Raw genomic sequence first — 27138 nt, 5'->3', positions numbered from 1 at the left:
TCTTGTGTCTCTATACTACCGCCCCTCATTCTTCTCACCAAAATGTATAACAAAAGGAAAGTATTCAAAGGAAATGTCCCTATGTTGTTTATTTTTTAATCCTGTGTTGCTCGTAGCAGCATCGAAAAGAATAGTCTCAACTCTGCAGCGTTAATAACCCTGTCGGTTATTTTGTGTACAAACCACCTAGCCTCTTCGGCTCTGCGCGGTTAGCGGCCCGCGCAGTCGATTTCCCGCCACCGGGCTCAGTTTATGGCGCGCCGTCTTTGTGGAAAGACATCGCTCCTGGGGAGGGGGGGTGGGCATCAACAGAGAACACTGCTGGAGGTGAGTTTAGGGTCACACTCGACGAAACAGCAGCCAGCCTGTACACACACAACGATCATTGGTCCTGTGAACGATCCACGTTTGCCTTGCTGTGATTTTATTGGCTGACTTGAATTTCCCGGTTTTTTGCACGCCTCTTTATGATTGGCTAAAATTGCTGGCCAATTGGCCTCGTTGTGTGTTTACTGTTTGAAATTTGATTCGGCGAGAGTCGGGCACCGCGCGATTGGTTGAAGCGGATAACGGTTGCGGCGGTGAGGGAGGCGGGGAGAAGGCGGAGCCACGAACGGCGCCAGAGATAAGCGACTGGTGGAAAAGCAGAGAAGGCGGGGCCAAGCGCACTTAGGCGTTGACCGATTGGCGGAGGACCGGGATGAGGGCGGGGCCGGACGTGCGGGCGGGAAGATTGATTGGTGAAGTGGGCGGGGCTAGGAGAGCGGTGGCAGGCTCACGGCGCTGTCAGTTATGGCGGCCATGTTGAAAGTGGGAAGCGAGGAGCATTTGCAGCAGGGATGAGGGTGTATTAAGGTAGTTGTGGGGGTTGCAGTGTGTCACAGTCCTTGCAGGGGGGATTGGAGATACCCTGGGAAGAGGCAACTCATCCAATTTGTGTGTCGGAGAGAGGAAGTGGCCAAACACCTAGACGAGGGGACCGCCACTCAAAATACCCGATATCATGGAGGATGAAGAGAGACGCAAGAAGCTGGAGGTTGCAAGAGCCAAGGTAAAGAGTTGGGGTTAACTGTTAACCTCATAGTAAATCAAGTAAAAGTAAAATACTGCGGATGCTGGAGATCTGAAACTCGGTTTCTCTCCGCAGCTGCTGCCAGACCTGCTGAGTTTTTCCAGTACTTTCTGTTTTTATTATAGTAAATCAAGTGCAACGGTGGAAAGCTAGATAGGAAGTTCCAGTAGTGAGTGGAAGCAGTAGGTACAGCAGAATAAGGGAAGTGAGCGCCTGATTTCATTTTTAATGGTGGTCGTTGTGATTGAGTAGGAATCAGTGTTCAGCAGAGGGATGAAAACTGACTGCAAGTACACCAGACCCCCTGTATCTGGAAGCCTTAACATGGTTGTAACTGAAATATCACTATGTACAACATTATACAACAATATGTGAATAATCTGGATTCCTGTGCAGACTGGCTGTAACTCCTGCATTAGTTTACAAGAGAGGAAACTGGCAATGAAGCTGCAATATTTTTACTCATTCTCGTTTGTCTCTCAAGGCTAAGATGACCATGTACATCACCGGGTGTCTGGTAGGTTCCGGTGGGTACGTAGGTGACTGCTCAGGCTGACCTGTACCCGCAAGGTTCTGCTGCAATTAGGACGGAATACTGCTGATGACTGAGTTTTGGACAAGCTTGGGATTTCTTCTCTTTGGATCTTCTCTCTCCTCTGACGAGCACTTGCTTTCAAAGGAGGCTGCACTGTGTTTTAATTGTTCGTGCCAAAGCAAGGTTCTCCCAGGACTTGATGTTGTAGAAGTGAAGCCTTCTGAGTGTCCTCATAGCCTTTCCTTTTGGCCATCATGAGTGCACCCAGACTCAAACTCTCCATTGATGATTTGCTTTGGTAGGGGAGTGTCAGGTAATTACTTTGGCAATTCTTGCATGTGACTTGTCAATAAAGACAGCTTGAGTGAGTGTGTTGCTGAGATAAGTGAACTGATCCAATGCTGACAGGTTCTGGCCATGGACTGAAATCTTGGGCTCATTGTTGAACCATTGTGATGAATTTCTCAGGGTAGCTGAATTTCTCCATTACCTTCCAAAGGCCTTCAGGGCTGACTGTGTCAGAATTCTTGATCAAGTTAAGAAACTTGGTGTAGTGATCTGTTTTTGGCATTTCTCCTGGATTTGTTTAACTATAAACAGCATATCAGAGGTTCCTTGACCTTTTTTAAAACTACGCTGACTCTCTGACAGCAGGAGGTTGATGGCGTTTGTCTATTTGACGCTGTTGGCTGGTCATCAGACTAGTTGATGGTTGATGGCAACTGGTACCAGCTGGTGACTGATTCTTCATTGATGAATGAAGGCTGATTTGAGGATGTAGTTCAAGTGCTCTTCCCATCTTTCTAGAATTTTTCTGTGAGCAATGCTGACCTGCTGGCACCAAGGATTGGTGATTAACCAGTAGACTGGGGTCCCTAGACATATTTCAGAGCACATTAGAATCTCTTCTGGCCATTGTGGTTGTCATATATCTGAAGTTTATCTGCTTTCTGATTCAGCCAAGTGTCTTGCATCTCTCAGAACTTGTGTTGGACAGTCCTGTGGATCTTTCAGTTAGCATTGTGTTTGGATAGTGATGCCTTGTCACTGAGGTAAAGCCTGCAGAGGCAATGTAGTTTCTGGATTATGTCATAGTTTTCATCAAACCAATCTTGATACTTTTGAGAGGTCAGACTAAGGTTAGAGTAGTAGAGTACCCTATATCTCTGACTGGTTGTCCAGTCATCCTCAGTGCCACGAGTGTCCATTTTTGCTGTACACAGGCGACTCTTGAATTTCTCAGAGAGATTCCATCATGACTATCTGTTTGAGCCTTGAGAAGTCTCGATGCTTAGCTTTGAAATGACAAGATGCTGGTTAGTCCACAGTAAATGCCCCATATGACTTTCATTACACGCACATATTCTGCCTGGGGATCACCTAATCGATTAGATGTCAATGCATAGGATGGGAGTGCATCCAGGAAATCTTGTGATTAGGGAGGTGGTAAACTGATGTGATTAAGAGCACATGATCAGCACACATCTTCAGCAAGAGGAGACATTGCTGTTCAAAAAGCCAACCCTGTTTTTTTCCAATGACCCCTTCGCATGCCTGGTGATCTCTTGCATTGAAATCATCAAGAATGATTAGCTTGTCTGACTTTGGCACAGTAGCAGTCAAGGAGTGGAGCTGATCATAGAACCTATCCTTGGATTCATCAGGGTTGGTCATGTTTGAGGTGTATACACTGATAAGAGTTGCTTGTCTGCTACTGTTCCTGAGGAGTTAAGCACCATCAGACAATTGTTAACACTCTTGGGAAGGCAAATCAACTACCTGAAGAGATGGTCCATGAAAGCAAAGCCTGTACCAGCTTCACACCATTTCTCTTTTCCACACCCAAACTAAAAGCATGTCAACCTGCACCGATTTCCTTGAGCTGACCCTCCCCAGGTAGACGTGTCTCACTGAGGGCAGTGATCTGGCAAGAGCATGTTGGATTGTCTGTGAGGGTGCATATGTTCCATGTACAAGTGGTGACATTGACTTACGACTGCATTGATGCGTGCCAGTTGTGGTGGTCCGGGAGGTGAAGCATAGATTAAGGGCACCTTTTCTGGTCCATTCGCCATTAGCATAGTGAGCAGTGTGGTCCTGAAAAGAGTTGCTCAGGGGGGCTGCTCAGTTCCACGACTTCCTTCCAGTGAAAAATGACCCAATGACCTGAGCTGCCTGTGTGTAGGTTCATGGCTACAGATTCCATTGAATCTACACCTGATGCAACATCGTTCAGCCATTGCCTAACAGGGGGATGGGTGATGGATGATGAACATGACCTGCGGATGAACTGGATTGTATTAAGGGAATGGTGCACTTTGTCAGCCTCAATCCCTCATCCTGACCAGTGACAAGACGAGTCTAGATAGACCAGTGGGTGATCTGTGTCTTGTTGAGTTTTACACGTACCGTAACACTGTGCTGACTCACTTCAAAACCATTGGACCTTAGATTGGTTATCCACCCAGTCTGCTGGAATCCATCTTCACATGTCAGGGTAGACAAATCCTGAAGTCACCAAGGATAGGAGTACTGATGGCTACCCTCACAAGGTTTACTGGTGTATGGCCACTGTGAAGTGCTAACAACTATTTGGAGTCACAGGTGAGAGCTGGGTGAAAGTGAGGACCAATACTGGATGAGCCACTCCAAAGAGTGTTGTGAGCCACCTGTGAGAAGTGTTATTCCTCTTTTATACTCCATTATTTCTACTAACAAACCAATGGATGAGTGAAATGGGATTGAAACTTTGAGGGAGTAGTCAAAGGGAAGTTGCTGAAAAAATTGCTGGAGAGAGAAACTTTTCAATTTGATTACCATTGGTAGTGGTACTGATCGTGCTTGGTAATTTTGAATGTCAGGATCTGCCTGTTTGTTTCCCCTGTTACTATCCATTTTCAATGATGGAATTCAGAAGGGGATTTGGTCCCTCTCCAGAAAGTCTTGTGTTGGTTGGTGTTTAAATTGTACATTTTATAAAATATGATTTTCAGGTGGAAGTATTAAAGTACGATACTGTAAAAGCTTATGAGAAAGTGAAAACAACAAAAAAAAACCATTTAGCTTTGGTCAACTGATGGAAGATGATATTTACTAAAAATATGCAGATTTTTAGATGAATTGGAATGTAATTTTGACTGTCTTATTGCAGTGAAATAACCTTATTTGAAAATCATGTGTTCCACTTCAACTGCATGGTTTGTAATTTACAGATGGATGTAGCTCAATCATCTTTACTGTTGACAACAATACAGCCATAATGAAGTAATGTTTTGGCAGTGTTGTCACATGAAATCCAAATATAACTTAAAAGTTTGTGATATGCTGCTTGTCTGCATCAAGCTTTATTTGGGAAGTAATGCTAAATTGTGATAGACCTGATCCATAATGAATGCATGTTCTAGATCTGCACAGAAATCAAATAAATCCTATTGACTATCTGTTGTTGAACTGTTAATTCACTGGACTAGATTTACTTGCATTTGAGACCATCTTTTGTTTTTAGTGAACAGTATCTTTAAAAAAAACTGTGTAGGCAGAAGGTTTTGAGATGATAAAGAACTTGGTGTAGCCATGAAGTTTAAAGCAGCAATTTCTCTGTAAAGCTATTCCTTGATTAATAATCCATAGTAGTACTGTATGGTGTATTATTTATAATCATAGAAGAAATAGAATCATAGAAAAGTAACAGTGCAGAAAGAGGACATTCAACCCTTTGTGTTTGTGCTGGCCAAAAAAAGGAGAAAAATTAGCTGCTCATTTTAATCCACCTTCCAGCATTGGTCTGTAGCCTTGCAGGTTACAGCACTTCCAGTGCAGATCCAGTTGGCTTTTTAAATGAGTTGAGAATTTTGGCCTCAACCCAGATGCCCACCACCCTCTGGGTGAAAACATTTTTCCTCCTGTCCCCGCTAATCCTTCTACCAATCACCTTAAATGTATGCCCCCCTAATAATTGGCCCTTCAACCAGGGGAAACAATAGGTCTTTCCTGTCTACCCTATCTAGGCCCCTCATAATTTTGTACACTTCAAGTAGGTCACCCCTCAGCCTCCTCTGTTCTAAGGAAAACAACCTGAGTCAATCTTTCTTCATAGCTGTAATTTTCAAGCCCTGGCAACGTTCTTGTCTGTACTCTCTCCAGGGCAATTATACCTGTCCTGTAATGTAGTGACCAGAACGATGCACAAAATTCCAGCTGTGGCCTAACCAGTGTTTTATACAGTCGCATCATTACATCCATGCTTTTGTATTCAATGCCTCGCCTAATAAAGGAAAGCATTCCATATGTTTTCTTGACCACCTTTCCTGCCACCTTCAGGGACCTATGGACAAGCATCCAAGGTCTCTCACTGCCTCAATCCCTCTCAATATCCTCCCATTTATTGCGTATTCCTTTGCTTTTTTGCCCCCACCACCCCCAAATGCATTATCTCACACACCTTTTCCAGATTGAATTCCATTTGCCACTTGCAGCCACTCAACCAAACCATTGATATCTTTCTGGAGACGATAGCTATCCTCTTCACTATCAACTACACGGCCATTTTTTTGTCATCTGCAAACTTCCCAGTCATGCCTCTCACATTGAAGACCAAATCATTAATATAAACAGCAAAGATCCCAACACTGAGCCCTGTGGAACGCCACTGAAAACTGCTTTCCATTTGCAAAAACATCCATCAACCATTACCCTTTGTTTCCTGTCACTGAGCCAATTTTGGATCCAACCTGCCACATTTCCCAGTGTCTCGTCGGCCTTTATTTTTCTGATCAGTCTGCCATATAGCACCTTCTCAAATGCCTTGCTAACACCCATGTAGACAATATCCACTGCACTACCCTCATCAACCCTCCTTGCTACTTCCTCAAAGAGTTCTAATTAAGTTAGTAAGACACGATCTTAACAGAGCCATGCTGACTATCCCTGATCAATCATGCCTTTCTTAGTGACAGTTTATCCTACCTCTCAGGATTGATTCCAATAATTTGCCCATCACTGAAGTCAGACTGACTGGTTCATAATTTTCTGGCCTCTCCCTCACACCCTTTTTAAATATTGGTGAAATGTTTGCAGACTTCCAATCCTCTAGTACCTTGCCAGTCTCCAGTGAGGATCAGAAAATGATTGTCAGAGCATCCACTATTTCCTTCCTGGTTTCCTGTAACAGCCTGGGATACAATCCATCTGGTCCTGGTGATTTATCTACCTTCAAGGATGCCAGTCCCTTCAGTACTTCCTCTCTCACTATGCTTATTGTATGTAACATTTCATATTCCTCCTCCTCAACTAGAATATCTGCATCACCTCTCTCCTTTAGTGAAGACAGAGACAAAGTATTCATTGAGAACCCCGTTCACATTTCATCAACGCAGAATTTACCATGTACATCTCTGATAGGCTCCACCTTTTCTTTAGTTATTCTCTTGCTCTTAATGTACTCTTAAATCATCTTAATACTTTCTTTACCTGTCAATATTTTTCCATGTCCACTCTTTGCTTTCCAAATATCCTTTTTTACTTCACTCCTGTACTTTCTATACTCCTCCAGGCTTTCTACAATATTAAGTCTTGCAAGTGTTTACTGGTACTGAAATGAACGATCGTTTCCAATTCTGTCTCAATTCAATTTGTAAGATGGGTGCTATGAACATTATTGATCCTTTCTGCAATACCAATTTCTCAGTAGCTAAAAAAATGCCGTATCGTAAACAATTGTTGCATGTTAGTGTAATGCTCGAGGGGGGAAGGAAAAAACTTTGCAACTGTTCCCCTCTTTTTGTTGCACTTTGAATCCAGAGAGCTCTCTGCTGTTTTATATTGCTGCTTAGTGTGGGGAGTGTAGCTCACCTGTCATCTCTCTACTCTTGAAGTAGATTCCATAGACTGCTAATGTTGGCAAATTTTGTAGAACCTTTGCTGCTGAGAAATCCAGCATATATGTTACTGACGATTGGGAATTTTGGAATGGGAAAAGTTTAAGTTCAGCTGTTACGTTGCATCTCCCCTTAGGCCAGCTGTATTCTATATGCTTCTTGTTGCCCCTGTAAGGAAGGCTGGTCCATGCAGTAGCTGATGGGTTGAGTTGAGGGAAGAGAAGAATGACTTAGAAGTTGGAGGTGGATGGTGACGATCTTTGTAATGGAAGGGATATGGGGTTGGAATCTTTGCTCAAGGCCATATAAAACATTGAGGTTGTGAACAGTTTGGTTCAGCCTGAGACAGTGGCTAAGGAGGGGGATGGAATCAGTGAGTTGTGGTGGAAGCTTTTGTCCCACTGCTTAACTGGAAGAAATTGTAACCACCTAAAATTGGATGTTGGATAAGAGGTATGAAAGCTGAAGCAGTGGAAGGGTTGAGAGAAGTTGTGGAGAGGTGGAACTGGTTCATCAGCCTACTGCTGGATGATGTCTCCTAAAGACTTTGTCCAGGACCGTTGGCAAGGACTGAAACATGATTGAATAGATTCGTACATTTGAGTTGCTCGAGGGAAAATGAGCATGGATTTGAGAGATGGCATGTTCAAGAACTTTAATATAAAACAAGTTGGAAATATGGCAGTGGTCTGCAAGGGAGAAATGTTGCCTGAGGAGGAGGGTTTGTTGGGAGAAATGTTGAAAGGAAAGGAAGCTTGTCTAAAGAGAGGGAACCATTCAACATGTTAGTTGACAGGGAACCAGGAAAGGATGTTTGATCAGCATTTTAATGTAAATGGATTTAAAGGAACATGTGGTCGGTCTTAAGGACAATATTATCTCGGAAAAAGCTTGAGTGGAGATGGGAGAGAAACTAGAGAAAAATAACAGGGTCAGAGGTGAGAAATTGCTTAAGTCCTGGAGGTTTGGCTTGGTGGGCAAGAGGGGATGGAGAGGAGAAGCAGCTGAGGCAGTTGAATGGGTGGTCTATTTTAGTGTTAAATCCAAGAGCTTGAAGTGCTTTTTGAGTGTGCAAGGAACAATTGTGGGGATGCTAAGAAGATTGCCAGCAAGAAGCTGAGGAATATCTTTCCTTTCCAGAATGATCCTGAAATTATCACTGTTTTACAAGAGCTGCTTGAATTTGAAGCATTGAAGGCGTATGGAGAGTGGAGAGGGGGTCCTTACCATTTGTGAAGGCTGAGGTGGGAGAAGGTAAAGGTTTTTACTGGGTGTTGAAGGAAGTGAGAGGGTGGTTGAACTCCATTGTTGCTCTGGAAGGAATGAATGAAGAGTCAGTCAAAGTGGTTGGGATTTAGAAAAGTCAGTTGTGAATGACTGACAGAGCAAGTGCATCAGGTGGTGGATTTAGAAGGATGTAGAGAATGTGGGTGGTGAGGGATACCAGGACATGATTGGAAATGGGCCTGTCAACGATCGAGGCCATTGGAGATGGGTATGGTTATGGGATGATATGTTTATTAGGAAGCAGAGATTTAAGGAAGGCAGGGAAAGTAGAGGGGAAAATGAAGCTGAGGGTTGAGATTGAAACTACTGAGAGTGAAGAGTCTGCAGGTGGAAAAGAAGATATCTCTCAAGCCTCACCCAGAGAGTTTTTTAGAAGGTAGTAGACAGCAAGGATTGGACCATATTCCAGTGCACCTAAGGCAGAGAAGTTTCATGAGGACTAAGGGAAAATACTAAGGTGTGATTTGGTAAAGCTTGGGCTGGGAAAGGTGTAAGGTGTTGCCATTCATGAGTTAAGCTTCAGTCAAAGTCATGACAATGCAATCATCCACAGCAAGGTCATGGATGTGAAGGACCCTGTTCACAAGTGAAAGGATATTTTTCCAGGAGCTATAAAAAGGGTGATTTATTGTTGACCCTCTATCAGAATCCAAGGAGGCAGTGGTGGATAGGTGAACTGAATGAATGAGAATGAGGCTTGAGGTTTAAAGAATACAGGAACAGGTCCAACCTCTACCAGTTCTAAAGATATGGAGTTTATGTCTGGTTACTAACTGTTAGGGATGGGTGAAGAAGCAGTTTGTTTTTGTGTGGAAGAAGTTGCATGCAGTGTTTTTGTGTAGAAGAAGTTGCATGTAGTGTTGACATCTGATGGGAACTGGATGATTGTGAAGTAGGCTGAGCCAGAATGTGGGACTTGTGAATACTTAGGTGGAAGGAGTGAGAGGTGTGAGGCCTGATGTTGGGGATAAAGGGTAGTATTTGAGTTGTGGGGAGCACTGTGGAGGTGGTGGGGTGGGTTAGGTTATCTTTTAAACTTGCCTCAAGTTGACTACAATCTGAATTTGTCCAGATGCTATCTAATTTGCTGAGTATTTCCAGCATTTTCTGTTTTTATTCCAGGGCATGTACCCTAGTTTGTGCAATCTTTCCTGGTAATTTAGTCCTTGGAGTTCAAGTATCAGTATGGTAAATCTATGTTGCACTCCCACCAAGGTCAAAATCCTTCCTAAAGCCTGGTGCCCGTTACTGCTCACTTTACTCTTGGGTGTGGTCTAACTAGGGCTTTGTATAAGTAGCATGACCTCTATGCCCTTTTATTGTAGTCCTCCAACTATAAAAGCTGGCATTCCATTAGTCTTTTTTGATTATTTTCTATGATCCAGGTACTTTGACTACTTGTACTTGGACCCCCAAACGCCTCTTCCACTGTTTCTAACTTTTCACCATTTTGAAGTTTTTTTTTATATTCTTTCATATGATGGGTGTTGCTGGTACAGCCAGCATTTGTTGCCCAGCCTAATTGCCCTTGAATTGAGGCAGATTTTTTTCCTTAGAGTAATTAGTTTTTACAACAATTGATGATACTTGTCACGATCACCATTACTGAGACCAGCTTTATGTTTCTGATTTATTAATTGAATTCAAATTCCACCAGCTTCCGTGGTGAGTTTTGATTGCATGTCCCCAGGGCATTTGCGTGGGCCTTGGGATTACTAGTCCAGTGACATTACCACTATACCAACATCTCTCCATTAACACTCTTGATCTACCCTTCCTTAGGTTCAAAGTTAATTACCTTTCACTTCCCAGCATTGCAATCTATTTGCCACATTATTGTCAATTCAGTTAATTATTCATATCTCTTTGTAATTTATGTTTCCATCTCCACTGCTGAAGATGCAATCTGTCTTTTGTATCATTGGCAAACTTGGATATGTAACTTTCTATTGCATCACCTAAGTCATTAAGAAATACAGTTGAATAGTTGTGGTCCCAACATCGATACTTGGGTACCACTAGTTACATCCTATCAATTAAGGGTACCCACCCATTATCCCTACTGTCTCCTGTCCCCTATCCTGAGACTGTCGCCTGGTTTTAGATCTCCTCGTCACACACCCCCGCCAAGGGAAACATCCTTCCTGAATCTACCCTGTCAAGCCTGTAAGAATTTTGTACATTTCAATGAGACCACCTCTCATTCTTCTAAACTCCAGAGAATAAAGGCCCAGTTTATTTAATCTTTCCTCATAGAACAGACCCTCCTTCCCAAGAATTAGTTTGGTAAACCTTTATTGCACTGCCTCAATGGCAAGTATATCTTAAGTAAGGAGACCAAAACTGTGCACAATGCTCCAGGTGTAGTCTCACCAAGGCTCTATATAATTGCAGTAAGACATCTTTATTCCTATACTCAAATCTTCTTTTAACAAAGGTCAGCATACCATTTGCCTACTGAATTGCCTGCTGTATCTGCATGTTAGCTTCCAGTGACCCATCAATAAGGACACCCAAGTCCCTTTTGAAGTTCCAACACTTCCTAGCCTCTCACCATTTTAAGAATACTCCGTATTTCTGTTTCTCCTACCAAATGTGTAACCTCACTTTTCTCCACATTGTATCCCAAATTTTTGCCCACTCGCTTAGCCTCTCCAAATCCCCATCCTCCTCACAACTCACACTTCCACCTAGTTTTGTATCATTTGCAAACTTGGAAATGTTACATTTAATCTCCACATCCAAGTCATTGATATAGATTGCGAATAGCTGGGATCCAAGGACTGATCCTTGCAGTATCCCATTAGTCATAGCCTGCCAACCTGAAAATGACCCATTTATTCCTATTATTTTCTGTCTGTTAACCAGTTTTCAATCCATGCTGGTATATTCCCATGTACTCTAATTTTGTTTACTAGCCTCTTGTGTGGGACTTATCAAATGCTTTCTGAAAATCTAAATATACCATATCCACCGGTTCCTCCTTGGCTATTCTGCTAGTTACATCTTCAAAAAACTCGGACAGGTTTGTCAAATGATTTCCCTTTCATAAATCCATGTTACTCTGCCAATTCCTACCACTGTTTTCTAGGTGTCTAATTATCACATCCTTTTATTATAGTCTCTAGCATTTTCTCTACTACTGATGTCAGGCTAACAGGCCTGTAGTTCCCTGTTTTCTCTCTCCCTCCTTTCTTAAGTAGTGGGGTTATATTTGCCACCTTCCAATCTGCAGGAACCATTCCAGAGTCAATAGAATTTTGAAAGATGATCACCAATGCCTCTGCTGTCTCTGCAGCCACCTCTTTCAACACTCTGGGATGCAGATCATCCGCTCCAAGGGACTTATCCACTTTAAGCCTCATTAATTTCTCTAGTGCCTTTTTTAAACTAATATAAATATCTTGCAGTTTCTCATTTACACAATGTCCTTTGATTATCCATTATTTCTGAGGTTTTTAGTATTTTCCTCCATGAAGACAAATACAAAGTATTTGTTTAGTTTCTCTGCCATTTCTTTATTCCACTTTATAAATTCCCCTGACTCTGCTTGTAATGGATTCACGTTTGTTTTTGCTACTGTTTTCCTTTTTACATACCTGAGAGGCTTTTATAGTCGGTTTGAATGTTTCTCACTAGTTTACTCTCATATTCTCTCTTCCCTTTCTTAATCTTTTTCTTGGTCTTCCTTTGCAGAATTCTAAAATTCTCCCAATTCTCAGGCTTACCATTTTTTTGGCAACTTTTTTCACCTCTTCCTTCGCTCTAATGTAATCTTTGATTTATTTCGTTAGCCATGGTTAGAACACATTCCTTGGTGGGATTTTGCATTAAAGGAACTTTTTTTTGTCATAAACTGTGTATTAATTCTTTAAATGTTCGCCATTGTCTGCCTACTGTCATACCAGGTCAATAATTTGCCTTCAGTTCCATGAGTTTCAACTTTAGCTACTAGCCCCTTATGAGAGGCTTTATTGAAAGTCTTCTGGAAGTCCATAGCAACCACTGACATTCCACTGTCCACCACTTTAGTTATATCTTCAAAAAATTCAATCAGGCTTGTCAGGCATGCCCCTGCCTTTTGCAAATTTGTGCTGGCTATCAATGGTCAGTTGGAAAGTTTCAAGCTGTTCAGTCAGGATGGAAGATTTTTCTATATGGCAAGGTAACAGGACCCAGATGGACAGTTAAGACACCCAAAGCTCTGCTTCAAGGATACTTGCAAGTGTGACATAAAGACCCTTAACATCAGCTTTCACACCTGGGAGATGCTAGCTGGCAACAGAGAAAATTCGTGACATTGTGTGGGCTGGTATGTGCCAACATGACAAATAGTGACTCGACAACAGGTGCCAACGCCATCATCAACAACCTATGACATCATCTGATAACGACTACATATGTGGAATTTGTGGCAGTTGTCTCCCACTGGCCTGTTGAGTTAACGGCAGAAGTGCATCATATGAAGCTGCACCATATGAAGCTACCCCATCCGCAACGGATTTGCTGCAGGTCCATCATCTTGCATAGATGGAAGGATGCCGTTGAGGGCAGACTAATTGATCTATAGTTTGCTGGTTTTCCGTAACAGCTACAGCAGCTTTTATTTAGATACTAACTTTATAGTGGTAAAGCCTCTTGAGGTGCTTCACCAGAACATTAGCCAATAAACCTTGACACTAAGCCATGTAGGAGGTATTAATGGAAATGACCAAAGGCTTGCTCAGAGGTATGTTTTAAGAAATGTCTTAAAACAGTAAAGAGAAGCGAAGAAGAGAATTCTAGAGCTTTACAGCCTTGCTGGTTGAAAACACAGCCACAAAGTTTTGGGTGATCTCCAGTTTACAGATGATATGCTGTTCAGGAGTGATGGAATAGTTGAGTCTAGAGGTAACAAAGGAAGGAATGGAGGCTTAGGTAGCAGATGAAGTGAGTCAAAGGTGAAGCTGGGTGATGTTATGGAGGTGGAAATAGGTGGCTTATCATCTTGCTAAGATAGTTGAGTGACAGATGGAATTTCCAAATCTGGTTCCTGAATAAAGGGAATTGAAGATTAGTGCATCTTCTGTCTGAAACTGAGATGGTTGATGAGAAGAAACCAGCTCCCAAGAAGGGAGCCAAGAAAGCCTTAAAGAAACTGGCAGCAAAGGGCGGCAAGAAACTGCGAAGGTCGAGGAAAGAGAGTTAATACATCTACAAAGTGATGAAGCAGGTTCACCCCGACACTGGCATCTCTTCTATGAGCATCATGAACTAGTTTGTGAATGATATTTTCGAGTGCATCGCGAGTGAGGCTTTCCGCCTGGCCCATTACAACAAGTGCAGCACCATCAGTTCCCGGGAGATCCAAACCGCCGTGTGCCTGTTGTTGCCCGGGGAACTGGCCAAGCACACAGTGTTGGAAAGGACAAAGGCGGTGACCAAGTACACCAGCTCCAAGTAAAACTCAACAATGGACTGAAAAACACATGTAATGTTCTCACCTGCTCTGTTAATTTCTATTCTAGGGTTTTATCTGGCCTTGGGGATTTGTCACTCTTCAGTACTGTTATTCGTTTCAGTACTGTTATTTGGCTTATGTTGATATTGGCAAGCTTCCATACTAATTCAGTATTCACTTCTTTGGGATGCCTGGTATACTATCCTCTTCCTTTTCCTTCAGTTTAAACACTGGTACAAAGTAATTATTCAATGTCTGCCATTCCTGGTTTTTTTTGGGTGGCCATTTATTTACGAGAAATATATGGTCCATTCAAACTAAAAGAAGCCAAAATAAGCAACAAGGTCACAACAAAAAGAACTAATCTGAACTAATAAAAATGTCGTTATCAGTGTTCATCGGGCATTGTATGTCCCATGGTGCCAAACAATTACAGAAGGCACCAAACTTAGCAGCCTCTCCAGTGCCATGGAAAAGAGGCATTTAGTCATAGCAACTCTGCCCATTCTGGACCTACAATTTGCTGTTTTAGCAAGGTCTAGGTGCACACGTATGAGAAAGTCCCCCTGACTTGTCCGTCCTCTTCCTCTCACGCTCACTGTCAGTCTCTCGCCTGGGTGGAATTATTGGGTCAATACAGGACCTGCATCTCAATATGGTGCATTCCTGCTGACAAAGTAGCATTATACAAACATACGAATTAAGAGCAGGAGGAGGCCATTCGGCCCCTCGAGCCTCCTCTGCCATTCAATAAGACCATGGCTGATCTGAATGTAACCTCAACCCGCATTCCTACCCACCCCTGATAACCTTTCATCCCCTCATTAATCAAGATTCTGTCCAGCTCTGAGATCCCACTGTTTGAGCTGAAGCTGGATGCTGCAAACTTGATGAGATTAGGGAGCAGGCTGAACTGGCTTGTGGGTTTTGCCACCTAGAATATTTTCAGATGGATTATTACTTACTGGAAGCAAGGGTGCCAAAAACTGAGCCAATCTGACAGTATGATCGCTTGGGTTCACAACATAAGTTGTCTGCTTTCACCTTAGTTTATTATAGCTGAACTGGTTTTGCTGTGTTAAATTGAATCTTAGCTCCCCAGGGGACTTTGCAGGAAATACACCTGTGTATGCAATTGGGATGGTAGCAAGGAGAATGCAGTGAAAGGAAAACTGTTCTATTTTTGCCGTAACATTGAGCTGTGATTAAGACGAGTTCAGCTAATGTGAAAGTTTAGCTTTTGAGAAAGCTGCTTCACAGGTTTACATTTTTGACTGTCTTTACACTGAAACTTCAGATTAAGTTTGCAGTCTTCAAATTGATGCAAACTTGTTTGAAATGCATTCCACCCATGTGGCAGTTAAAACAATTGTCTTCTGCCCATCTTTCCTGAAGTTGATCACTTCTTACTGGGTTGCAGTTCCACAGGCGCTGGTTGCCTTTTTAAGCTGAGCCCAAATGGCCATGCACATGTAAACCTTGAATGTGACGATGTCATTCTGTTAGATCATGTGGCTTTGCAACTGAGCTTAACCTTGTACACTCTGAACATCCACATGGGCTTTCAGTGGGGGTCACTGGATACTCAGGATCTGATAATTGTTTTCCTGCCTAATCAGGGACCATTGTACCTTTTTAAAATCCTGCTGCAGATCTGCTTGCTATATACAGTTGCAGGGTCAAGCCTGGCTCCTTTCTGATCTTTGTACCTCAACACCAAATAAATTAAGTCATCGGGGATCTCTTGAATTCTATTTCTGAAGCCGCATGGGATTAAGCAATCACATTTTAAAAGTGAGCATTTTATAGGTTGAAGCAATTGGTATGATAATATGAAAGTTCAGAATTGAGAATGATTGTTTTTGAAACTTAAAATAGTCCTTTATTTAACAAGCACAAAAGATGTGTTGACATTGCTGAAAAGCTGCTTTTCCAGAAAACTCTTACTTAGCTCTTGTTCTCAGCCATTGTATTATGCCATTCAGCCCCTTCACCCTATTCTGCCATTCAGTTAGATCATGGCTAAGTCCCTCAGCTCATGTTTTTTTTCTCCTTTGAAACATATCCCTCGTTACCCCAAACTAACAAAATTTTACCGACCTCAGTTTTAAATTTCAATTGTCCCAGCCTCCTTTTTTTTGGGAATGTAAGAATTCTGTATTCCCACTACCCATTTTTTTGTGTAAAAAGTGCTTTGTGATTTCACTCTTGAATGGCTGAGCACTAATTTTAAGATTCCATTGTTCTAGATTCCCCCACTGTGGAAATAGTTTATTTCTATGAACCCTGATGAACCACTTTATCACTTTAAGCACTGATGCAAATTTCTTAGCAACATTTTTGACATCAGAAAGCTTTGCTAAACATTCCAGTTTCTCATTTCAGTTATACCACTGTACTTGTTGGAAGTGTTGTTTCTGAATGCTCCCAGCCTATCAGCTGCTTTGACTATCCTGAAAGTAATCCCTTGTTTCAAGTTGGATAAATCTGGACAGATGATTGCAGTGCTATGTTTTTCTGACTTCTGAGATTAGATGATTTCTTGGGCTATTCTTGATCTTTGACCATCTGTCCTGTTGGAAAGACAGAGAATTAGTGTGAACTGGAGGGGATGAAGTCTTCCAGAATTGGATTTTTTTTTTTACTTCACTGTGCCATTCTTTGCATTTTTTTGGTGGTTAAGATTGATTAGTTCACTTGGCACAAGTTCATTATTTTAAACAGGGGGAAAAAATTTGATTTGTGAATTAAGCACCTGGTAGTTGCACAAGTGTTGTAGAATTCAGATCAGTCATTCAAGACAAGGCTGCCATTTGACCTATTGTGTTTGTGCTGGCTTTGAGAAAGAGCTATCCAATTAGTCCCACTCCTTTCCCTTTCCTTATAGAATAATTTCTCCTTTTCAAATATGTAATAATCTGCTTTTGAAAGTTACTATTGAACCTGCTTCACTGCTGTTTTCAGGCATTGTGTTCCAGATCATTATAACTTGCTGCATTTAAAAAAAAATCCTCCTCATATACTTGCTGGATATTTTTGGCAATGGTCTTAATCTTAATCTGTGTCCTTTAGTCAGTGAAAACAGTTCTATTCTTCAACATAAATTTTGACCGCCTTTATTAAATCTGCCCTTAACCTTCTGCTCAGCTTCTCTACTCTTGACCTAATTGAAGTTCCTCATCCTTGGTACCATTCTGATAAATCACCCCTGCACCTTCTGAGGATCTTGATACCATCAATGTGTGGTGCCCAAAGTTGGATGTCATATTCTGTGAGGCCTAACAACTGATTTAATAAAGATTTATCTTGTATTTTTACTCCATGCCTCTATAAAGCCAAGAAGATATTTTTTAACAACTCTCTCAACTTGTCCTATCATTTTTAAAGATTTGTATATGTGATTTCCTCTTAAAATTGTACCATTTTGTTTATATTACCTTTTTTTTTCTTTTTCCAAAATTTATCACTTCACATTCCACTGCATTAAATTTCATCTGTGTGTTTGCCCATTTCAGTCTGTCTCAATCCTCCTGAAGTCTATTCTCCTCACTGTCTACTACATTTCCAAATTTTGTGTCATCTTGACTTTTTATACCCCCTATTTATAAATCTAGGTTATTATATACATATGCATGCTCGCTCACTGTTTAATCCCTTAAAATTTTTTTTTTGATAAGTAGTCTTTCAGCCAGTTTTTCATTATTGCCAATACATCATCACCTAATGCTTGATTTCCTCAGCCCAGGAGAGTTTCTGCACTGTCTTTCTGTTCCTACATAACTTATATATGTTAGATTGTCACTCATTTATTATCCTCCTGATCTCTCTGACTGCAGGTAGCCATCTTTTGGGAACGTGGGAAATTGCTCAATCTGATCAGTATGTAAATGCTAGTGGCTTCTTTTGCTTGACAGGCTGTATCTTATATCATGACAATGATTCAAAAAACCAGCACTTGCAAAAATACTTAGCATTGTTTTAATATCCATGCCTCGGAGTAATATTTCTGTCCCAATAAGTTTGAAATATAAATCCAAATTGAGTGTATTCAGACAAGATAGAAAGAAGACATTGTTCCTCCTGAACCCTTGCCTAATGAGTTCTGATCTCAAGCTGGTGACTGAGGTTGTGTTGTGTGGTGCTGAGGTGTTTTATCAGGGGGCAGTTGTTGGTTAGGTTAGCTTCAAGCTGAGCTTTCTAGACCAGAAGACCACAGGGTCGACACTCAGTTGAGTTAACAGATCTGGAGCACTAGACACCAATCGACTAACATGGCAGAACATGCTCAAAGGGCTGAATGACCTCCTCCAGTTCCTATGCCTTGTCTGCCCTCTCAGGTGCATATTAAAGACCTATGTTATTTCAAGGAAGAACAGGAGTGTTCACTGTGGTGAATGTTTACCCTTCAGTTAACACCACAAATAAAGATTAATTGGTCATTTAACAAATTGCAACTTGTAGGACCTTACTGTGTGGAAAAATTGGGGTTGCTGAGTTTCCAATGTTACAATTGACTACGTTTCAAAATGAGCAATTTGGAGCATCTTGAGGTTGAAATGACACTATATAGATTTTAACAATCTACAATATTATTTTCTGACAACAAAGCTTTGCTCTCAAATGAAGCCTTTTAAACAAAATTGGACCCATGACAGCTGTTAAGGCCCTTTTTTCCTATCCCTGTTTCTCCTTGGAATGGAAAACCAGACACTTCAAAACACATTTCTCATGTTACAAACTACAGAAATGATCCCTAAAAGTTAGTGTTCCATTCCAGGGAAAATGGAAATCTTCAGTTTTGGTGGCCTAGAGATTTTTGGCCCTTTGGAAATGCTGACTATACGGAAATGCTGAGTATACGATCTATGTGGGGAATTTCTGTGCTGTAAGTGTCGAGATTTGTCCAAGAACACCTGGAACAGCTTTACAAGCTGTTACTTTAAATGGATGGGATCGTCAGTGGCAGCCACAAGTGTGTGCTAAAATTAGTCGTCTCTAGATTGACAACTGGACACAAAGTTACTTCAGTGTTGATGTGAGATGTATTTGTATATTGATACCAATGTGCCACACATTTTTAAGCCAAGAAGCTTGAATGTAGGATGCAGTTTATCTAGGTCAATCTTACCAGTTATTCACACTGACGATATTAGTTACATAGCTCAGAGAATTGCGTTGATGAAGGAAAGAAGTGCATTTACATAATATCTTTCACAACCTTAGGATGTCCCGAAGTGCTTTGCAGCCAATGAAATGCTTTTGTAGTGTAATCAGTCTTGTAATGTAGGAAACCGGGTGGCTAATTTGTGCACAGCAAGTTTCCATAAACAGCAATATGCGAATATAATCTGTTTTTGCTGATTTGAGGGATAAATATTGGCCTAGGGTATCATGGGTAACTCCCCTGCTTTCTTTGGAATAATGCAGTGGGATATTTTATGCTCACCTAAGAGAGAAGACTAACCTTGGTTTAATGTCACATCCAAGAGCTAGCAGCTCCAGCACTCCCTCGTAACTGCTGTGGAGTGCCAGCTTAGATGTTTGTGCTCAAATCCCTTGAGTGGGCCTTGATCCCACAACCTCAAAGACAATAGTGCTACCAACTGAGCGTGGGTACCATGCTCTAAGTAGGACTTAGAAAGAGGTTCTGCTAAGGGAGTATAAGCAGCTAGGGGATAAATTTAAAAAGCACAACCACAAAGGTAGTTACCTCTGAATTACCACCTGAACAACAATCAAATTGGCATTGGGTAAATAAGATCAGAGAGTTGAATGTGTGGCACAATTGTTGTGGGAGCAATGGACTTTTATCCATGGGTCAAAGGCACCTGTATTGGGGAAGGAGGGAGCTGTGCCATTTGCATGGCCTTCACCTGCACTGCACTGAGACCAGTGTTCTGACGAATTGTTTAACTAGGGCTGTAGAGAGGGCTTTAAACTAAATAGTGTGGGGAGGGTTCACGTGAGGGGAGATTTGGAAAGTTAAGGGGAAAACATAAGGTAATAATGCAAGGTAATGATAACCAGACTGTGACAGGAAAAGACATAGCAAACACATGAGTGCTTCAGCTAATAAGGGTAGAATATGCAAAAATGGTTAAAAAGACTGAATTAAAGGCTTGTATCTGAATGTTCACAGCATCGTACCAAGATGGATGAATTGATAGCACAATTAGAAATAGATTATTTGACAGGCACTTTTAAAAAAATTTATTCACGGGACGTGGGCTTCGCTGGCTGGGCCAACATTTATTGCCCATCCCTGGTTGCCCTTGAGAAGGTGGTGGTGAACTGCCGTCTTGAACCACTGCAGTCCATGTGGTGTAGATATACCCACAGTGCTGTTGGGGAGGGAATACTCGGATTTTGACTGAGCACCAGTGAAGGAATGGCGATATATTTCCAAGTCAGGATAGTGAGTGGCTTGGAGGGGAACTTCCAGGATTTTGACCCAGTACCAGTGAAGGAATGGCGATATATTTCCAAGTCAGGATAGTGAGTGGCTTGGAGGGGAACTTCCAGGTGGTGGTGTTCCCACCTATCTGCTGTCCTTGACCTTCTAGGTGGTAATGGTCTTGGGTTTGGAAGGTGCTATCGAAGGAGCCTTGGTGAATTTCTCCAGTGCATCTTGTAGATGGTGTACATTGCTGCTACTGTATGCCAGTGGTGGAGGGAGTGAACGTTTTGGATGTGGTGCCAATCAAGCAGGCTGCTTTGTCCTGGACGGTGTCAAACTTGAGTGTCGTGGGAGCTGCACTCATCCAGGCAAGTGGGGAGTATTCCAGCACCCTCCTGACTTGTGCCTTATCGATGGTGGACAGGTTTTGGGGAGTCAGGAGGCGAATTACTTGTCACAGTGGTTGCACAGTCATCTAGGCTAAATCTGAATATTCGAGGGTTTTTGACATTTGGAAGAAAGGAAAAGAAGCAGGGGTAGCTGTGTCAATAAAAGGTGAGATCAGTACAATAGTGAGAGATGATTTTGAGTCTGAAGATCAAGGTGTAGAATACGTTTCGGTGGAGATAAAAATAGCAAGGGAAAGAAGTCACCGGTAGGTGTATCTATAAGCTCCCTAGCAATAGATACACTGTAGATGTATACATCAAAAAAGGGGGCTTGCCTGAAATAATCGTGGGTGATTTTAATCTTACAGATTGGACAAATCAAATTGACAAAGGTAGCCTGGAGGATGAGCTCATAAGAGTGTATTCAGGATATTTTATTTTATACAAAACATTACGTAACCTATCAGAGGCCAGGCTATTTTAGACCTGATAACATGTAATGAGACAATAATTAATTAATGACTTCAGAGTGAAGATCCTCTCAGCAAGAGCGATCATAACATGATTGATAACATTTTATATTCAGTTTGAGGATAAATGTGGGTCCTAACTGTAAATAAAGGCAATTACGGGGCAATTACAACTATGAAGGCAGAGTTGGCAAAAGTGGAATGGGTAAATAGGTTAAAAGGTAAGGTGGTAGTGAAGCAGTGGCAGACATTTAAGGAGATATTTCAGAGCTTTCAACAAAGATATATTCCATTGATAAAGAAATAATCTTTCAGAAGCATGCATCATCTGTAACTAATCAAGGAAGTTGAGGGTGGTATCAAATTGAAAGAAAAGGTGTACAGTGCTGTGAAGCTTGGTGGTAGGCTGGAAGATTGAGAGCGCTTCTGAAATCAGTAAAGGATGACTAAGAAAATAATAGAGGGAGAAATTGGAGAAAACTAGAAATATAAAAATATATTTTTTATAGACAGGAAAAACAACTCTGAGTAGCTAAAGTGAAATTTGGTTCCTTTATAGGATGAGACTAGGGAATTAATAATGGGAAATGAAGAAATGGCAAATGCTTTGAACAAATATTTTGTATCTATCTTCAATGTAGAAGATGCAAAAAGCATCCCAAGAATAGTAGAAAATCAAGAGGCAAAAGGGAGGGAGGAACTTAAAATAATCATGCTTACTAGAGGAAAAGTACGAGAAAAATGGGACTTAAGGCTGACAAATCCAGTGGACCTGATTGCCTGCATCCTAGGAAATGGCTGCAGAGGTGATTGATGCATTGGTTGTAAGCTTCCAAGATTCAGGAAAGGCCCCAGTAGATTGAAAAACTGGAAATGTAACGCCTCTGAAGAAAGGACAAAGGCAGAAAGCAGGAAAACTGCAGGCCAGTTAATCTAACGTCTGTCATTGGGAAAATGCTGGAATTCATTATTAAGGAGGTAATTGCAGGGCATTTAGAAAATCATTATAAACCATGTCAACTCTGCTTGATTAAATGAAACGGAAATCATGTTCAACAAGTTATTAGAGTTCTTTGAGGATGTAACAACCAGGGTGGATAAAGGGGAACTGAGAGATCTAGTGTATTTGAGTTTCCAAAAAGGCATCCTATAAGGTGCCACCTAAAAGGTTACTACACAAGATAAGAGCTTATGGAGTTGAGGCTGATGTACTACCATGGGTAAAGGACAGACGACCTAACAGAAATCAGAGGTTTGGGATAAATGGGTCATTTTCAGACTGGCAAACTGTTACTAGTGGAATGCCACAGGGATCCGTGCTGAGACCTCAACTACTTATGAGCTATATTAGTGATATGGATGAAGGGACTGAATATATTGTAGCCAGGTTTGCTCATAATACGATGGTAGTTAGGGAAGTGAGCTGTGAGGAGATTACAAAGAGTCTGCAATGGGATTCAGATAGGTTAAGTAAGTGGGCAAAAATTTGGCAGTTGGAGTATAATGTGGGAAAATGTGAACTTGCCCACTTTGCAAGAAGAATAGACAACCAGAATATTATTTAATTTGAGAGAGCCTGCTGAATGTTGTGGTACAGAGGGACCTGGGTTTCCTGGTACATGAATCGCAAAAAGTCAGCATACAAGTACGGTAACTAATTAGGAAGGCAAATGGAATGTTGGCCTTTATTGCAAGGCGGGGTGAAGTATGAAGTAGGGAGGTCTCCCTCCAACTATACAGGGCATTGGTGAGACTGCACCTAGAGCTTTGAGAGCTTTGGTCATCTTACTTGAGGGACATATTTGCATTGGAAGCTGTTCAGAGAACAGGCTGATGGGATGAAGGGTTTGAGGAACAGTTGTGCAGGTTGGGCCTTTACGCATTGACGTGTGGAAGAATAAGAATTGATCTTATTGAAACATATAAGATTTCTGAGGCTCTGATGGGCTAGGTGCTGAGAGGATGTCCCCTCTTGTAGGGGAATATGGAACCAGGGACACAGTTTCAAACAAAGAGGTTTCCCATTTAAGACGAAGATGAGGAAGAAATTCTTCTGAGGGTCATGAGACCTTGGAATTCTCTTCAGAGAGCAGTGGAAGCTGGGTCATTCAATATATTCAAGGCTGAGTTAGACAAGGGAGTAAAGAGCTTGTAGGGGTGGGGAAAGCAATGAAGTTGAGTTACTGACACGATCAGATCAGCCATGATCTTATTGAATAGCAGAGCAGGTTCGGGGCTGAATGACCTATTCCTGCTCCTATTTCTTAGTATCAGCTATGGCTAAGAACATAACTGTTGAGTGCTTGCCACAGTTCAAGTGGGCATTGATGAGAATTGTACACATTTTCCCCCCACCTCCCTGGAAGCACAGAATTGTTATGGTGCAGAAGGAGGCCATTTGGCTAACTTCTTCCCTTAACCCTGCATGTTCTTCCTTTTCCGATGAAGAGTTTAATTCCCTTTTGAATGCATCAATTGAACCTGCCTCCACCCAACACTCAGGCAGTGCGTTCCAAATCCTAACCACTCACTGCGTTTTTCAAAAAAAGTTTCTCCTCATCACTTTTTTGCTTCTTTTACAAATTACTTTAAATCTGCCCTCTTGTTCTCGATCCCTTTACAAGTGGGAACAGTTTCTCCCTATTTACTCTATGACTCCTCATGATTTTGAATACCTCTAGCAAATCTCAGCTCTGCTTTCTTTTCTGTAACATAAACAGTCGTACCTCCTCCAGCTTATCTTCATAACTGAAGTTCCTCATCCCCAGAGCCATTCTTGTGAATCTTTTCTGTACCCTCTCTAATGCCATCACATCCTTCCTAAAGTGTGGGGCCTAGAACTGGACCCAGTACTCCAGCTGAAGCTAAACAAGTGACTTATCCAAATTCAACATAACTGTTGAAGGGTCATGAGGACTCGAAACGTCAACTCTTTTTTTCTCTGCCGATGCTGCCAGACCTGCTGAGTTTTTCCAGATAATTCTGTTTTTGTTTTCAACATAACTTCCTTGCTCTTGTACTCTCTGCCCCTATTAATAAAGCCCAGGATACTATATGCTTTATTAACTGCTTTCTCAACCTGCCCTGGCACCTTCAATGACTTATCACATACACACTCTGATCCCTCTGCTCCTCCACCCCTGTATTTACCCTTTGTTTTATATGGTTGCTCCATGTTCTTCCAACCAGAATGAATCGCCTCCTATTTCTCTGCATTGAACTTCATCTGCCACCTGTTCGTCCATTCCATCAACTTGCCTATGTCTCTTTGAAATTTTACATGGGCCCCCTCATAGCTCACAGTGCTTCCAAGTTTTTTTTATAATCTGCAAGCTTTGAAATTGTGCCCTTTACTCCAAGGCCTAGGTCCTTAATATATCAGGAAAAGCAAGGGTCCCAATACTGACCCCTGGGCAAACTTTCCTCCAACAGGCAAAACATCCATTAACCATTACCCTCTGTTTCCTGTTGCTCAGCCAATTGGGCATCCATGTTGCCACTGTCCCTTTTATTCCATGAGCTATAATTTGCTCAAAAGTCTGTTCTCTGGCACTATATCAAACGTCTTTGGTAGTCCATGTACACCACATCAATAGTATTGCCCTTATCAATTCTGTTACCCCCTCAAAACTCCAAGTTAGCCAAGCATGATTTTCCCTTAAGAAATTCCACGTTGGCTTTCCTTAATCACCCCACATTTGTCTATATGACTATTAATTTTGTCTTGAATTATTGTTTCTAGTGATTCTATGACTTATTGAAATTCTAATTGTTTAGTGTTTAATTGTGGTTGAAAAAAAACTTAATAAAATATTCAAAGTAGAAGAAATAAATATTCCAAAATTGAATGCCACTGTACAGCTTTTCTGGAGTTTATTTTTGATTGACATTCTGCACAATTGAATATAAGCTTCCAGAAAGTAGTCCCCTAAAGGCCTGTTCATTGCACTGTTTTAGAGGAAAAAAATATATAAATATACACACGTGTGTACGGACGTGTTGATCTTGCAATGTTTTAAGGTACTTATGCAGAAAAAAAAAGAATTTGTTGAATGTTCCTCACATCCTTTTTATCTTCTAACTTTTATCTGAAATACAATCTTCATTTTGTTCTGCCCGGTTCTCTGCCCCCTCTTTTACACCTTTTTATTCATTATTTCGGAAAGATTCCTCTTCCCCATATCTCTTCTTCTTCTCCCCCCCACCTGCCCCAATCTTTCTTTCTCAGATGCTTTCATGTAATGTCAGCATTGGACTGCCTGAAAAGTTGGAGGTAGCAGATATACTCAAAGGGAATTAGATATGCTTGAAAAGAAAAATATTTTGCAGCGTTAATGGAGAAAATGCAGGAGTGAAACTAATATCAAGTGAGATCATGCTGTGGCAAAAATGGCTGTGGTATTTTCCATCACAAATGAATGCACTTCATAGTATGCAAATGGTTTCAATGCTTGTAACACATAATAAACCACAATCTGAATGCAATTAATATAAATACAAGGCTTTCATTTCTCAATTTTTTTGTTTGATTGGAGGAGAGGTTTTGTCCAGCCTTTTTACATGGGGCGTACGGGCACATTTGTCATATGCAGCCTTTTCATTTTGCTTCATCGTATTCTATTTCTTTCATTATCCAAGGAGCATTGGCTTTTTCCCCTTGTGGGAATGTATCTTGATATGTTCTTGAATCATTTCCTCATTTTAAGGGCAGCCCCTTGTTCATTTAGATTTGGACCTGATCCAGATAAGTGAGAATCACTCTCATCCCACTGAAATTGGCTCTTTTCCAGTTAGTGTTTTTCCTCCAGATTGCTTCTTTCCCATAGCTAACCTAATTGTTATGATACAATGATCACTGTTCCCAAAATGCTCCCCTGCTGGCACTTAATCCACTTGACCTGCCTCATTCCCCAGTATCAGATCCTCCTACCTTGGGCCAGAATTACTGATCAAGAAAATTCTCCTGAACACACTTGAATGAGTCTTTCCTTCTCTGTGCCCTTTACACTATCACTATCCCAGTATATTATTATGATAATTTAAGTTCCCCCTCTGTCACTAGACTAATTTTTCACATCTATGTAATTTCCCTACAAATTTGTCCCTCCTATATTTTTCCCATTTGTGGGTGGTTCAAAGATAGTGGCATTGGTCTTGCCAATATTTATATGTGGACATTATTGCTTATCACTGCTGCTACTTAACCTTCAGCCAATGACAAATCCAAGGCAGTGGAGGGATCAAGATAGGTGGTGAGGTAGAGCTAGGTGACATCAGGCTACGTGTGAGATCTGATGTGTTTTCAGGCGGTGATAAAAAATGGGAGGGGTTCAAGATGGATCCTATCTCACTTGTGTCTGTGCTATAATTAATACGTTTTTAAAAAAAGGAAACAATTGTGTTACAATAAACATTTTCAGTTTCTCAATTCACATACTGTTGTTTAAAGCCAAAGTGCCATTTCGAGTTGAATTCAGTTTCTCCTGGGTAATGACCAATTAAAGTTCATGACAATATGGGAAATTCACAGCAGTCCTCTCTTGTCTTCCCTCGAAAGCTATGATCAATTTGAGGGGACAGAATGGGAACATGTCTTTGAATGCATTTCCCTCCCTTCCTTTCTCCTGAAAGTGCTGGTACACGGTGATACAATTCCACAGGTGCTGGCAGCC

At 41.4% G+C, this 27138-nt stretch overlaps 1 protein-coding gene across 8 annotated transcripts in view; it reads left to right on the top strand.

Moving 5' to 3' along the window:
- The first annotated feature begins 796 nt into the window (after window positions 1–796).
- pcnt (pericentrin) overlaps window positions 797–27138 on the top strand; it is a 316492-nt gene continuing 290150 nt past the window's right edge. For all 8 annotated transcript variants that reach the window (XM_041200682.1, XM_041200684.1, XM_041200683.1 and 5 more), the window contains exon 1: window positions 797–1051. In XM_041200682.1, coding sequence (XP_041056616.1) covers window positions 1004–1051 — 48 coding nt within the window. In that variant the 5' untranslated portion in view covers window positions 797–1003. The remainder of the gene's footprint in view (window positions 1052–27138) is intronic.

Source organism: Carcharodon carcharias, chromosome 12, assembly GCF_017639515.1.
Source record: "Carcharodon carcharias isolate sCarCar2 chromosome 12, sCarCar2.pri, whole genome shotgun sequence".
NCBI lineage: Eukaryota > Metazoa > Chordata > Chondrichthyes > Lamniformes > Lamnidae > Carcharodon > Carcharodon carcharias.
The sequence above is the reverse complement of the archived record's forward strand: the minus strand, read 5'-3'. Positions and strand labels throughout refer to the sequence as shown.